This window comes from Poecilia formosa, unplaced genomic scaffold, assembly GCF_000485575.1.
Source record: "Poecilia formosa unplaced genomic scaffold, Poecilia_formosa-5.1.2 Scaffold43, whole genome shotgun sequence".
NCBI classification, from domain to species: Eukaryota; Metazoa; Chordata; class Actinopteri; order Cyprinodontiformes; family Poeciliidae; genus Poecilia; species Poecilia formosa.
In genome coordinates this window covers 1,617,594-1,633,549 of record NW_006799982.1, presented here as the reverse complement: position 1 = coordinate 1,633,549, position 15,956 = coordinate 1,617,594, and the positions used below count along the sequence as shown (strand labels likewise).

The window sequence follows — 15,956 nt, the reverse complement described above, 5'->3', positions numbered from 1 at the left end:
CGTGTTTGTTTATGTCTCATCATGTGGTATCATGGCCGGAGTTGTGAGTGGCTTTACGTGTCTGATTTTAGTTCAGACTGAACTTATTTTGCGTCGTCAGCTTCCATATGGTGTTTTCCACAGCCCAGCGCTCTCTATGCTCAGGGGGGACGCTATCGCCCCGCTGCTCTTCACAGATGCATTTCTTTCTTTTTTCTCCTTCTGCACGAAAATATTTGTCTGAGATTCATTCCCAAACACTCTGAGTTGCCCACTGCTATCTTCTTGAGAGTTAAAATTAGAATAGCAATTTTCTAGTAAATAAAGTATGTGAGAAAAGTAGTCACTTTTACAGCAGAGGTGAACGATTCTTCAAGGTAGTTGGATCAACATGTGTTGTGGCTGGTTATCATTGCCGGTCAGCGACAATACATAATATGGTAAATAAATAATGAATCAATAATCAGTAGTTACAGATCATTTTCAGCAAATGTGGGCATGTAAAGATAATTTACAGCTTTTTTTTTTTTCCAGAAAGTGGATGAGTTTAAGTGACCCTTTGTTTATCGTAACTTAATTTTTCTTAAAACTAATCAGAGGATCTTTCTAACTTTCAATTGGATAAATATGGAACACTATAAGGTTGGGTTCTGGGTTGGACCAACATAAGCTAAGGTAATTTTATTTATATAGCACATTTTCAGCAACAAGGCACTTCAAGGTGCATTACGTGAATTAGAAGGAAATAGAAACAAAACCAAAAGAAACACAAAAAGGTAAAGAACAAAGCTAAATATTGGCTCCCCATGTTTAATAAGAATAAGTAGTCCATGATTTCTAATCTAATAGGGGCTAGATATTGGTTCCAGTTGTTCTGGGCTGAGTTCTAGCTAAATGTTGGTTCTCCATGTTTGATTCTTGCTGTGGGTTGTAGAACAAGAACCTTGCATACAGGAAGGTTAGGCTTTTGAACCCCCCCCCCCAAAAAAAAAACTGATAAAATGCCTGGTTGTTCATAATTAGTCTTCTGTCTGAACATTTCACGACCCCAAAGGCACCGGCTGCCGCCGTCTATGGATCAATTTAAAGTTACTCAGCAGTTGTTGCCTTTAGGGGTGAATGAAGACTGTTGTGCTGTTTGCTTTGGTGTAATTATACCTGAAAATATCAAGTCCACACAGATTCATGAGCATAACGACGACGTTTGGACTTGTTGAGATTTTCTCCTTGGCATTAAGATCGATATCTCACAGTTACAATTTCAGCAGTAACAAACAGCAGGAAGGAACAGCAGTGCCTCGTTTCAAGCAGGCAAAGGGAAACAATGAGTAGTAGCTCTTTAATCTGAAGATCTGCTGTTGTCAAGTCAACATCCTCTCCGCTGAATGTGTCTTCAGTACAAACAAAGCTGTAACTACAAGGCAGAGAGGCGACGCAGAGTCAGACACTTATTCTTTATACATTATTGTTGTGTTTCTCTACCGGCTGCTCAAGCAGAAACTCCATTAACCTCCTGCTTATTTTTTGTTCTGCAAAAAGCTTTAAGACATCATTATGAAGTCAGATGAAATCCTCACTGTTCGGAAATGAAAAAGAAGTCCAGGTTGTTTGACATTTTTAAGGCGTCGTGTTCATCTTGAAATGCAGTCGGTACATCTTTGCCCCCCTTTTTTTTGACTTGATCTAATGGCTCCCTGTATGTCTCACCGTTATAACACAAAGAGCTGCTGATGGTTTACTGGCCGACACTTTTTCGTCTTTTTCTCTTTTTTAACACCGAGGGTTTCGGCTGGAGCAGAACATGGTTCACACAGCGGCTTGTGTAAGTTTTTAGTTTTTTTTTTTTTTTTACGTTTTGCCATTTAACACCCTTGGCCTTCCATGTATTTTATTGAAATGCTTTTCGGCAAACAAGCAGAAAGTAGTGTGTAAAAGAGCATTAAAAGTGGAGGAAGAATCATTATTTTATATGTATATAAAAACAGCATGTGTTTCCAGTTATACCCCAAAATAACATCCAACGTAACAATACACTCAACAACCAACCAGAGCCACGATAGCATAGTTCAGATGAAAACACTGTCACGATAGAATGGCCTAGTCAAAGTCCACACCTAAATTCAGTGGAAATATTTGAGCAAGAATTGGAAAACGACTCCCAGAGGCGCTCTCCTTTAACTCTGTATGAGTTTTAGCTATTTTGCAAAGAAGAATGGGTAAAAATCAGGCCTTTGAGCTGAATTCATAAACGCTACTTTGCATTTGTCTGTCACATAATACCCCAATAATATACATTTAAGTTTATGGCTATAACGTGACAAAATGTGGAAAAGAAGTGAGGAACAATTTGATTCCAAGCGACTGTATTTATCATAATATGCTAAAAGTACTGAAGGTGGAACTTTTTTCTTTTTTTCCTGCTGAAGGAGTGGTGCTAATCTGAAACTCTGCTGAGAGTTCCAGATTAACCTGGCTGGCAGGTTGCTGCTCTGCTCTCTATCTCCGGGGAACTTTTATCTGCGCTTCAAGAAAAAGTTTTCGACATCTGTTAGGGGCAGAGTTGCAGTCGAGAATGGAAGCCTCTCCGCTCGGTATTTTGTAAGATGTTCCTCCGACTTATCTTTTCCACTTACATTTGGAAATAACACGTGCAAAATTTGTTTCTACACAGCAGAAAGCAGCTTGGAGAAAATATTTGCCGACAACGACCAGAAGGAAATTGACAGCAGAGCTTCTGCAAGCCTGCAGGGACAGAAATGTGAGTTCATTTCTTCCTGCTTCCTTATGCAAAAAGGGGCGTGCTTGCATCTTTAGTGTTTATTTTTAGCCTGAATAAGGCCTGTGCGTAATTGGGCCTGACAGACAAATTCAAAGAAGCAGTGTCAGTACGAGCGGAACATGTCTCTGAGGCGGCAGAAAATCTTAACAGCCGTAAACTCCAGCACTGACCTACATACCGGATGTTGATCAAGTACTGCTGATGAGAAATAACAGAAGGTGTGCATCCCATAGCTTGCAACCCGAAGCATTAATTTTCAGGAGGAGTCTCATTCTCACCTCTACAGCAACAGAAATGTTATGGTTTCACTGAAAACCAGTTCGGTGTAAAAACAAAAAGGGTCTAAAACATACTTTAACAATTCTGCAATACATTGCAGTTTGTGATTGTAAAATGTAGATTCAGTTCTTAACTCTGAATCTGTGTTAAGAACTGAACACAGATTCAGTTCTGTGAATCTGTGTTCACAGAACACAGATTCCTAACACCTATTGTTAGAAAGGTGCTGCCTCCCTTTGTGTTCAGTTTCTTAGTTTATTTTGTTCAGTCCATTTGGATTTACTTCTCTTAGATCAGTTAGTATTCCTGGACTTGTTTGGTAGTTTCTGTGTCTTGTTGTATCTGTTTTTTATTATTTACCTTGCCTCCATTTGCGTTCCTCCGCAGCTGTTCCTAATCTCCTGATTATCTCGCCTGTCATTCTCCACTCTCACCTCAGTATATAACATCACTGGTTATTATTGTTCTTAGCTCATTCCTCCTGTTTGTTCTCCTCTTTCCCCAGTAAATTCTCCTTATTACTTATTACTAAAGAACAGCGTAGTAATAAACAGTCTGTCTCTATACGTGGACCTTTTATTAACCCTAAACATGACACAGAAAACAATGAGCATAAAGCTCAGTGTTTTCCTCTGTAAGATATCCAATGGCATATCCTTGCAAATGCTTTAAACATTGGGCCTCTATGTTTTTGTGTGGAGGGTTGGTGTATTTTAATCTTCAAATGTTCACAGTTTCTGAAAAACAAAAATGATGCAAATGTTCTTCTCGCGGATTTTCCGTGGAAAGCTCATCGACACGATGAGGTCTGAAACCGGTTGAGGCTGAGTGTCAGAATAATCCAGTGACAGAAGGAGGACGGCTCATGCAGTTGTCACGCTTCAAAAACAAACCAACATAAAAAAGAAAAAGAAAAAAAAAAACAAGGCTGTCTCCATCATGAAAGGTTCAGCGTTCTTCGATCAGTCAGCTCTCAAAGTGGGAAAAGCTTGCAAACCTTTTCAAAGTGAGTGAAAATCCAGCAGGATGCGTTACGAGACACGTTTCAGTTTTCTGTGTTAAACTGAACTAAGAAGAGGAAGATTGTCCTAATCTGTAGGAGTTTGGACTTTTATTTTGATTTGTGTTTCTGTTTTACTTTCTTTTGTTATGTTTTCCTTTATTAGACCCACATTTAATTCCTCCCTCTATTTTGTGTGCTATCTGTTTTAATATTTTTTTTAATGTAGAGGTTCTTCAAGTTGTGTTGAACTTTTAGTTTCTAAGTTTCTCATTTGTGATCTGCCTCCTGCTTATCTTTCACCTTCCCTCAGCCTGGGAGTGTTCTCCTCTTCTCAGCTGTTTTTTTTTTTTTTATCTCATGTCTCGTCTGCTTGTGTGCTCTTTCTGTCTCTCAGCTGCTTCCACTTCCCTCTGATTAGCTCTTCTTGTTTCCCTCATTAAGAGTATTCACACTTGCCTAGCCTCACTGCTCCTCATTAGTTCCCGTCACCATCAATCCTTCATCCATTGTTCTTTGTTGTGCTTTGTTGCATTTTCTAATTGTCCTTTCTTGAGAACATCTGTAAATGTTTTTTTTTTTTTACTTTATAATTAAACCCTTCTTCACTCTACCTGCTGCTTCCTGTTGCTTCCAAAATGTGCAATGTTTCCCAACAAGTTGGCACATCCTATCGTAACACGCTTTAATCAAAATAAACCAGAGCTACCAGGATATAGCTTTACGCATTTTTTTTAAAAATGAAAATGAAATTTTGACCTAATCTTGGTAAATATTAAAAGGACAGTATTATTTAAAATTAACTTTTGTTTAGCTTTACGTCATGCTTTAATGTCATCATCAAAAACGAGCCGTGAGTGTTGCCTTGATTCTTTCGTTCGTGTTAGAGCAATCCTTTGACAATCAGCTGTGCAGAACGCCTGGGTGGACCGAGTCTCGCCTTGGAGATGCAGTTCCTCCTCAGAGCGACTGTTTCCAAGCTTCAGAGATTTCTCCTCACAGAGCTAAAAGCCATTTGAATCAATCGAGAACTAACTGCTTAGCTTGCATCACCAGAAGGCAAGCTAAGCCATTTTTTTCTGGTTCAAATTTTTAGGATTTAAAAAAAAAAATCAAATACATAATCGCATCAAGAAAAATTTTGTCTCATACGTTCAGTATTTAAGTCTGTTTCAATGACACACACTTTTCAAACAAGGTGCCCTTTTCCCACTGGAGCAGCTTTTCCCAAAATGTCTGCGCAGGCCGCTGCTGCCCACCCACTATAGAGCCTTTATTCAATTATAACGGAAAACCATCCAAGCCGTGTAGAGCTGAGATGAGTCGGCAGGTCGGCGTAAATTTTCATAAGTGACGCTCTTGATTGGGGAGTGATTTGGGTGTGAACAGTTTGGTAATTATGGCTGTCATTTTGTCAGTAAATGGGACAAGATGTCTGCTGTCAGACTGACAGCAGATGGCAAAGGTGGAGGATGAAGCAGATTTTTAAAGGTGTCAGCAGTACTGTGAATCTAATTAATGCAGAAAGTCTTTTCTTTTTTTAAAGAAATATGGAACTGCAAAGCAATGTGTGCTTTCTTAACTGAAATGTAGTTAAAACCGTATGTAAAACACTTTACACCGAGCGTATTTCAGTACATCCTACAGAGTCCTCTCTTTGTCTGTGGTGCTCTGGTGGAGTGAAACATAGTCTGAATGCAGAGCCAGGCCATCTTTTTTTTTTTCTCCCCCCTTTCCGCACCCAAAAGCTCAACTCATCAACTCCATTCTGCTGAGACTGAACATCACCCAAATGAGCACTGCTGCAGTCTGTTACAGTTTAACTCTTATCCCGGCCGCCTTGGCTCTATTTCTGGCATGAATACTTCCTATGATGACTCCACACCCCTGGCATAGTCGAGTAATAAGAGACAAGAAATGAAAGGCAGCAGGTGGCAAGCTGGTGTGGAAGAATAATTATACCAAGGCCAGAACTGAAAGACAAAAAGCTAATTGTAGCAGTTGGTAAAATTAGCTTCAGATTCTAAAAAAAAAATAAAAAATTGAGAGAGATATATTGCCAAATGGTTATGGGAGTCAATGGGGGAAAAGAACATTTAAGGATGACTTTGTAGCTATGAACCTTGAAACTCTGACTTTGCTTGAACACTCAACGCAAATATTTCACCCTCTGAAAAGACATTTGCAGAAGGACATCATTAGATTTGGCTGAAATTATCCTTTATCACACAGATAATGTTCCTGAGATGGTTAAAATATGAATAACAGGAGGGTTTATAAGCCTGAAGCTGTTATGGAAATCTGTTCATTTAGATGCATATGAGCACATGTCAAATGATGCTTTTCTTTGTCTTTTTCTGCAAGTTTAGAACATAGTAGTCTTTTTTGTTTGCATGTTTCTTTAGTTTTTTTTTTTTTAATTAACTTATTCTTGGGTTATTCTCTTCTTAAAATAACCTTTAGACCAAGATTTACTCTGCAGCTTCATCCGGAAAGCTTCTCTTAGCTAGCTTTTTTTTGTTTTGTTTTTTGGAGCTGTCTCTGCTCTGGAGAAGAAAAGCTGTCAATTGTATCTCAGCTTTGATTCTGTCATGCACCATAAATATGTTTTGGAGTCAGACTGACTGACAGGACTGATTTTGAAATTTTGTCTACTTTTCTGCACCTCGACATTCTCACAGCACCCCAGATTTTCCTTCGTGTCCTGTGAGGCTTTGAGGAATCCAAGGTGGGTCAGACATGACTAAACCCAACCCAGGACTAAAAGGTGTTTGATTCCTGATGATGCTGCTTTCTGGGCCATGCAGGTTTGCACCATAGATTTTCTTCTTTGTTTTTTTTTCCTCTCTCTAAGCTTCTCTTTTTCTTACTCTCTCTTTCTCTGAGTTTCTCTTTTCAGACTTTACAATCCAGTAAGAGAGATGTTATTACAACTTTTGATAGTAAGACTTTTATCAACTATTTTGCAGTCTTTTTTTTTTTTTTTTGGCGGGTTGGTCGGTTCTTTTTTCCTTTCGTTTTGTTTTTTTTTTTTTTTTGTTTTTGGTTTATTTGGTTTTTAGGCAATTGTTTAAATTTAAAAACATTTATGCAATAAGTTTAATTGAAATTATGAATTTATGAAGGCTGCTGCCTAGTAAGCCCATATGTTTTCCAGGCCTTGGATAAATAAGGTCTAGCAAATATCTGCTTTAAGCTGAGACTCCAGCGGATATATAAATAAGTGTAGTTTACTAGTTCATAAGTATTAGATTGGTTGATTTTTCAGGGCTTTGTTGTAATTTTGTAGTTTGATTTACTTTAAGAATCTGTTTGTTGGTTTAAAAAAAACACTGAAAATGATTCTGTTAAAGTATCCATATTTTAACTTTTCTCCTGACATTTTGATTGTTCCTCATTATCATCATATTCATCTAATCTACCCTAAAGTCGTCCCTTATCCTGTTAATCTTGACTTCCTGCAGACCAAAGTGCTCTTACAGCCTCTGTTACAGATGTGAGGGTTCTTTGGTCAGTCAAACGCCGTGACACAAAGCTGAGTGCCGTCATATTAACATGTCTAAAGCTTCTTGAAATACATTATTCATCTCATTAACTTGCTGATTATTCTATCCTGCTGCTTTGTTGAAACCCCATCCTCTGAGCCAACAACAGAGAAGGGTTATTAATAAATGTGTATTTTTCCTATTTTGGGGTCTAAATCATCCATCTTTGTAACTATCTGTGGAATTGCCTCAATGAATTGTATTTTATTTTGGGAAAAATGACATGTTTCTTAGTTTCTTTGTCTGCCTCTGCTGCCACTAGCCTCATCCATTATAAATGCTCAGTGCAAACACAGCAGTAGTCTGGTAGGTGCTGTAATTACTGTGGGGTCTTTACATGGATTTGTAACACATTTAGCTGTGACTCTGATGCTACAAGGGTAGACTGAAATTATGCATTTTGGGTAAAGGTTGGCGCCTTGTTTTCAGGATGCACTGAGGCAATTTTTCCATCTGACTGTGTGTGTACTTGTTTTTATTTGTTTGACAAAAAAAACTAAAAAAAAACTTGCTGGCATTACTTTTCTACCATCCTGTAGCAGCTAGTTGTGCTGCAGTGATAATACAAGAAAATCTAAACAATACACTGTGGCTTCTGCTGCTATTTTTTTCTTACCTAGAGCTATTATACCAGCACAGGTAGTTGACTTAAGTTAACTCGCTAATGGTTGTGTCATCTTTTCTCTGATCACAGTATCAGCCTCCTCTTCAGTCATATTGAATAAACTTGAATATTTGCTCTGATGAGGCTCGTTTCTGATTAAATTATTGCCCACCGTCCCTCTGTTGAAGCAGAGAAAGCACTGCAAGCACTCTTTGTGTGTTATCTCTTTCCTCGCAGGCGGTAGAGCTCCAGGCAGTGCTGGCAGGCGCAGCCTTCAGCACGGGAGGAGAATGCTTTGGCGAAACCACTTCAACATCAGGATGAAAAAACACTCTGTCTTTTTTTTTCTTTCTTTTTTTTCCAGGTTGGCAGGAAAATAGTCATACTGATCTGAAAAACACAAACAGGAGATTTTCTCAAAAACAATCTGGTGGTCAGCATGGCAGGTTCTTTATGAGGCCCCTACAAAGTTTGTCCTCTGGTGTAATTAAAACTTTAACTTGTCATAAAAAGTAATAATTCTAAATTAAAAACTTGTCAGAAAAAGAAGAATCTGTCACTCGTTAAATATTTATTTCATTATGCATTTGTTTGGTATTTGGGTCCTCACCATGTAAAGAATGAGGCAGAAAAAAGCCACAATACATGTGTTTGTTCCACAATTAGTAAATCAGACTAACTTCTTCATGGTGCCTGCAATCACCCTCCCTGTGTATGTATACCTCCCTTGTTTTTCTGTTTTGTTAGATCTTCACCTTGACTACGTGTAGTTATTTCATTTTCGGTCCTTGATTTCAGTCCTTTATGTTCCCTGTTTGCTTTTCCATTTGAACTTTGTTTTTGTTTTTTTTTTGTTTTTTTTTGCTCTGGACTTCCTCTGTTTTTTGTAGATGTTGTCTCCCTGTAACCTCTATTTCACTAAGACACCTGCCATCTATTTGCAGGTATCTCCAGAAATATAGCTGAGATCTCTTCCCATTCTCATGAGCCCCAAATCGTCTCATCTTGTGATCTGGATAGTGGTTGGCAGAAGGAAGAGAAATGCCACTGCATAAACCAATGAAATGAGGGGAAAATGTCCAGAGTAAATGACAAAAAGGACAACATTTTGTGACGCAGCATGTTGAAATAAGCTACATCCTGAATGGAAAAAGTGTATAAAAGGTACGGTGTGGCTGAGAGCATTACCAAATAAAGTAACAGCCTTGTGTTATTTCTGGAGTCAGCTCATCACTTCTGCTCTCTGATGTTTCAGACATCCAGCTGAAGATTATCTGTTGAACTCAGCAGCTTTTCAAGAATCTGGTGATATTCGTGCAGAAGGAGCTAAACCTGGCAAGTTTGAGGGGGTAAAAAAAAAGACAACTTCTCACTATGTAGGCCATCCCCTCAGCTTTTGTGTTGGAAACTGTAGGAATGAAGACAAAGGGTGGGTGGGGTGCAGAACCCTTTGGGAGAGACTCCATAAAACAATGCAGCCGCTGTCAGTCAGTCAAGATTTTTAAAAAAAAAAATAAATAAAAAAAAACAAACACTAATGCTCCGCTCACTTGCCCCTCTCTTACTCAATGTCACATAAAGTGTGTGATCGGTCTGGTGTTAAATCGATTAGAAACGATTTTATGCAGTGAGCAACTAGGCGTTGAGCAACAAGAGACATCCGAAGGGCTTCATCCTCCTCATCCTCACCCTCCTCCTTCCATAAGCTCCACATCCCCTCCACGCTCTGCCCCCCACTTAAAAAAAAAGAAGAAAAAAAAATTATTATAGTTATATAAGTTTTCCTCCCACTCCCCCAGCGCTCTCTCAGCCACCATCAGGGGTGTTGTCATGGCAACGGCAGCCCCTCCTCTCCACGTCAGCGTGTCGGGTAGCTGGAGGATGAAGCCGCATGCAGCTCCTGTGTGTCTCTCGGAGCCTCTCAGAGGGCAGTGTGTGATTTGCACCGGGTGGGAAACGATCTTCCCATGACCGCTCTGACTCGCTCCAGCTGCTCTTCTTCATCACCCACCTTCACCCTCGGACCAACTGATTGAGCTCTTCCACAGGTAAGCATCCCAGTTTTTGGCAGGTTATAAAAAGACATGTGTCGTTGGAGGAGTAGAGGCATGGATATTTTATTTTTCCTCTTTCTCTTTCTGCCCTCCTCATCCTCATCCTCTTCCTCTCGCCGTCCCCCAGCCGTCATGTCCTGGTTGTTCTTGGACTGGTTCGTGCCCCTCTACCTGCTGGTGTCGGTGCTGGTGCTGGCAGGCTTCGGAGCGTGTCTGTACTTCCTCGAGCCCGGGCTGCAGGACGCCCACAAATGGAGCAACAAAACGATCCGGCATCACCCGCTGGTGGCCAGCGTGAACTGCAGAGATGACGATAGCAATGCCCTGATCTGATCCGACGATGGAGAGAGGTGGCCGGCGGAGGACGCGTCCAGACAGTGGGGGGGGAGGCAGACAGGACACCGAGGGGACAGCGAGGAGAGGAGGGCATAGGTTGGGAGGGAAAAACACCTTGACAACGAAAAGAGGAGCAGGATGAGGGATCATTTATCATTCCAACTTTTCTTTGCTCTCTGTGGATTTTCCCGGCAGGGATCAAAGAAAGTAAGGCAGATATGCTGGACTGCAGAAGAAGATCGTGATTTGATTTTAAAAAAAAAAAACAAACAAAAAAAACGTTTCCCTTTAGTGTTTGTACGTCTAATGCCATCTTCTATACTTGTGCCAACTTTTGCATACATTTTGTAATTTGACAATCACTTTACATGTGACACAAAGTTGACTTTGTGTTTTTGTTCATAGTGAAATGAATACAGAGGTGGATGGAGTACCCACAAATTGTACTCAAGTAAGAGCAGCTCTACTTCAACACACTTTTACTCAAGTGAAACTAAAAAGTGACCATCCAAGAAATTACTCAAGAGCAAAAAAAAAAAAAAGAAATATTCGGTAAAAAGGCTACTCAAGTACTGAGTAACTAATCAAAATATCAATTACTTTATTATTATTTTTTAATTACGTCATCAGATGGACCAAAATATAATGTTATGTGAAATGTCGGTGGACCAAAGTGAAAATGATTCATGCAAATAACATAATTACAAACTTAAGAAAAAAATAAATCCAAATCAGTTTCTTTCAGTATAAAACTTAAGACACTTCAACAAAAACAGCCGGTGTGTTTGGTGAATTACTGGTTAAAATAAGCTTGTTCTCCATTCATTGAAGATACTCACGGTGGGTAGAGCATCCATAAAATTTACTCAAGTAACAGATGTAATAATAAAATTGTTCAAATAAAAGCAGTAGTAAAACGTACTTTTGTTTTTGCAAAATGCTACTCGAGTAAATGCAGCTATCCTTATTATTATTACCTAACTCTAGAAGTGAATGATGTAAATCTGCTGCCGCTGGGGGAAGTTTTTTTTTTTTTTTCTTTTCCCAACCCTCTCTCTGATGTGTGTAAGGCAGCTGTTGAAAAGGAATGTGGATCATTAGTTCTGCTGTGCCAAACTGATGCAACGCTTATTACAGTGACCTGCTGTGAATAAATACAAGAGATTCCTTCAACGTGCCAAGAACATCACAGATGGGCCAACAGTGATGAAAAATAGCGTTTCTTAATTCATTGTGTTTTGATTTCTGACGGCGTCATGAGGAAATAGTGTAACAGCCATTTTTGCCTTCTTTGTTCATACAAAATAAAATCTTTCACTCCATTCGTTTGCCAGACTTTTTCTGTTTGATTTGCACAAAAATATTAACAGCTTTCTTCTTTGCTCTTTTTTTTAATCATATGTTAATGTTTTCAGTTCGATTCAAAAGTACTTTTTTGATCCCACGGGTGAAATTACATGTTGGTGTAACTCGTATTATCCACGGTTTTTCAATGAGTTGTTATAGATGCAGGAAGGATCTCCTATGACTTAATTCTCACAACTTTTTTTTAAATAGTATTATGACTTTATTGTCGTAACTTTTTTTTCTTAGTCTGGCCCTAATACTCTGTCACATACATCCGTTTGCACTTGCCAATCAATTTTTTCCTGAAAGCTGCCACTTACTCCTCCACTCCCTGCAAATGCACTGAGTCCCTGCAAAGTCCTCACTGCCTGCGTCCATTTCGACAGAGTCAAATCAACAAATCAGCAAATCAAGGGCAACTGCATTCCTGAAACACTGCATTCCTGTGCAGTTCAATATGCTGACAAAAACTCTCCACTTGGCAAGTTGTGCAGCATTCGCCCCGCTTGGAGAGGGTTAGGCGGTGTTGAGAATCCAGTAAGGAACCATTTGCACTTCATTGCAGCAAAAACCTAAACCCTCTTAGTTCTCAGAAAATTAGTCAATTGCCTTTACTGCCAGTGCTAGTCTGACCAGCTAATATCCACTTGTTACACTTCTGTCCACTTGAGAACTACAACTAATTTTAGTGGGTTTAATCAAGGTTATAATGACAATTTTACCATCCCATACCAAGTCTTTTACATGTTGCACGTGTTAATGAGCTTTGTGTGTAGCTTTATTGGAATGACAACTAATGTCCTAAATGATCTAGCAGTTTTACCCCTCAGAGTTATTGTGTGACCTTCTGCAGAGGCCAGAAAAGGCCAAAGGTCCAAACATTTGTGCTCAAACAACTTCCCGCTCATTCTTCTGTAGTTTTGCTTGAGTAGGTTTCTGAACGCAAGTCTGCTTTGGGACCAGACAGGCTGCACACAGGCCACACTCAGATTTCACAGTGCCCAGTGGAGCAAATCAAACGGGACACCAGAGTGGGAGTGGAACAGTGAGGGCTCAGAGGAGAAAAATGGCGAGAATGGCACTTGTGCGCCCACTGCTTCCTACTTCTCTGCTCATTGTCTTGCACTCGCAGGCTTGTTTACTCTCTCAAAGTGACGGCAACAGAGAGACCATCAGACATCAGGTTTGCTTTTTTTTTTACTCTAAGTATCTAAAATTGTTCTGAATCAGAATGCACACTGCCTTGAAATGTCACATTTGATGAGGTTTGCATGTTTCCTACTTCGTAACATTGCAGTTGTAAAAGCTAGTTTCAGTAGATACTAATATGCACTAAGACTTGCTTTAGTCTTAGTGCATATGATGGGAATGTATTAACTAATTTGACATCATTCTTTATTGCAATTAAAAGATAAAGTCTAACATCTAATTTATCCCTTTTTTATCATATTATGAAATTCATTTCTGTTATGGCTCATTAAGCTGATTTTGAATGACAATATTTTGGATCAGTTTGTATTTTCACAATGCTGCTGTTGATGTAGGTAATTTTGATTCTGCTCTTATAGGTTGCGTAGCGGAAACTGATAAGAGAAATTGGAGGTTTTAATTTGTAAATACATTCAATTTAGAATGTATATTCCTTCAATATTTTTCATGCTTTGTCACCTCATTGAATATTTTGGAAGTCCATGCTTTTCCAAGTATTTTACTGATAAAATTCTGAAAAGTGCCTTAACTCAATGCTTTGTAAAACTAATTTTTGCTGCAAATCCAAGTATAGCACTTTTAGAGACTTCATTTATTTTTTGCCAAGATATACTTTTCCTTCCATTTCACAATTATGCATACTTTGTGCGAGTCCATAAATAAAATTAGTCTCTCTTTGCAGGTGGTTCCAACCATTTTATATACAACAGAATGAGTGTTTTTCATCGTCATAAACCTCTGATGTTGGGTACATCTTCATCCTGCAGACAAACAAACGAGCTTCCTAAAGTCTGCCAGTCACCTCCTCTTTCTCTGTCTTCTCCTGTGATCAAGAAGAAGGCTATCCTACTCCCATCGTTTGATGAAAAGGGGCTCATCTTTGAAAAGGGCAACACTAAACTCTCAGCTGTTAACAGGTACGCAGATGTGTGGCTTGATGATGTATCACATGTCTATAAATATTATGCTGAATGCCTTTTACATCTGATATTTTCTACTCTCTTAGATGTAGTGATGTGATTTCCTCCAAGACCTCATGTCAGCTCATGCGAGGCAAAGAGTGTCTGAATTCACAGAGAAACTACGCGGAGAGAGCTTCAACACTTCCAAGGACAAAGTCCTCAACACACAACTCTCTGACCGTTTCTGCTAAACCCAACATCTGCGTTTCCCCTGCTCCACAGCCAAATTCCTCTCCCACACTCCGCACTTTGAAACCAAGACCAAGGGATTCTCTTCTTCCCCCCTCCTCGGTGTTGGGGGATTTTCACCCGATACCACAGCAGCCAGACCAAAAGCCAAGAGTGTCGCCAACTCTGATAGTCCCAACACCCAGACGGACCCCATCACCCTCATCGGCTGCCGACAGCCAACAAGAGAGACAGCCATCTCCTGTTGCTCAGGAGAGACATGCTCGATCTATTTCCATATCTAACACAGCAGTGGAGCCGGCCAGCAAGATCAAGCATGACGTCCTTGACCAAGGAGCGTTGCTGGACTTCACTCATCCTGGGAATAGAAGAGTCTGCAGAGAGACCCGACAGACTGACTCTTGCAGGCTTCCGGCGTTATGTCACGATTCCTGCAAAGCTCAAAGTAAAGCTGGATTGAAGAAAACAGAAATTACAGTAACAGAAAAACCAAAGACTCCAAACAGGAATTCAAATATTGCTACCATGTTGACACCAAAACCAATAGCAGAACTGCAAAAGCAATATGAACCAAAGGAAGTGACGAGGCATTTTGATGCTTTTCCATCAGAGCTTGATGCCTCTTCTATCAAGTCAAAGCTTCGAAGTAGGTTAACAGACTACAACCTCAAGAGCAATTACACACACACTTCTGAATGTACCACCTTTGATCAATCATTTCAGAAAACAGATTGCAGTAAAAGGACAAAGCTGGCCAAACCGTCCCTTTCTGCAGATTCTCAGATAAGTCTCAATTCAGACAAAAGTGAAACAAGAAGAAGACAATTTAATTTGGACACTGAAACAAGAGTAAAACCAGAAGCTTTAAACAGCAAGTCCTCTCAGAATCAAATGTCTGCACCAAACCAGGCCCTGAGGCATTCCACCCAGATGGATGTAAAGACTGCGGTAAGCCGATCTGAGCGTGCATCACAGGATTTCAGCTGCCAGTCAAGCGACTTCGGTCAGATACCACCGATGTCTGGTAGTGCACAGAGATTAAATCAAGTTAAGACACATATAGAGGCACCTCAGAGCCTGGGGATCCTCCAGTCTGCATCTGATGAACCTCTTTATTCCCAGGATGGAACCTTTTCACATCCTGACATCCAGGCTAAACACCCCTGGAATCAGGAGATGACTAAGCAATGTGAAAACCGCAGAGAGATGAACTTCAGTCACACAGTTCTGAATCAATCGGGTGTTTGCAAAACACCTGACCACAACGTGAGTCCAGAATACCCGAGGGCCCCATGTAAGGCAGGACGCCCATTCAACAGAAACAGATCTGGTCAGATCTCCAGGAGAGTCTCTGAGTGGCCACAGCAGATTGTTTACCAGCCTTCTGCAGAGACACAAGCTTGTCAACAAAAACACCAAGCAAAGTACTCTGGCCCAGACAGAGCGTTTATCACAGAGGATTCAGAAGACCCCTATTACGTCACCATGTACTACCCAGACTCAGTGTATGTAGGTGAGTGTAAACATGTCCAAAACACTAGAATGACTTTAGCTCAGGTCAGTCTCATGGTGTTTCAGTTGCTGTTTTTATTTCAGATAGGAGTCCACTAATATTGAACCTGTGGGGGGAGGGGGCACAGGCAGGTGGGGTGGTCGAAGAGGATAGCAGAGGG

General features: G+C 40.1%; 1 protein-coding gene and 1 long non-coding RNA gene across 2 annotated transcripts; both read left to right on the top strand.

Annotated features, from left to right (window-relative positions):
• The first annotated feature begins 9,335 nt into the window (after positions 1-9,335).
• LOC103137766 (uncharacterized) lies at positions 9,336-10,827 on the top strand. Its single transcript, XR_476187.2, has 3 exons — positions 9,336-9,350; positions 9,442-10,234; positions 10,368-10,827. It is a non-coding gene; the product is annotated as an uncharacterized LOC103137766 (long non-coding RNA).
• A 1,314-nt stretch (positions 10,828-12,141) lies between these two features.
• On the top strand, positions 12,142-15,938 carry LOC107836189 (uncharacterized). Its single transcript, XM_016671299.1, has 3 exons — positions 12,142-13,106; positions 13,815-14,049; positions 14,139-15,938. Exons 2-3 carry the CDS (start codon positions 13,844-13,846, stop codon positions 15,892-15,894), a joined length of 1,962 nt encoding a protein of 653 aa, XP_016526785.1. The 5' UTR covers positions 12,142-13,106; positions 13,815-13,843; the 3' UTR covers positions 15,895-15,938.
• Positions 15,939-15,956: the final 18 nt, after the last annotated feature.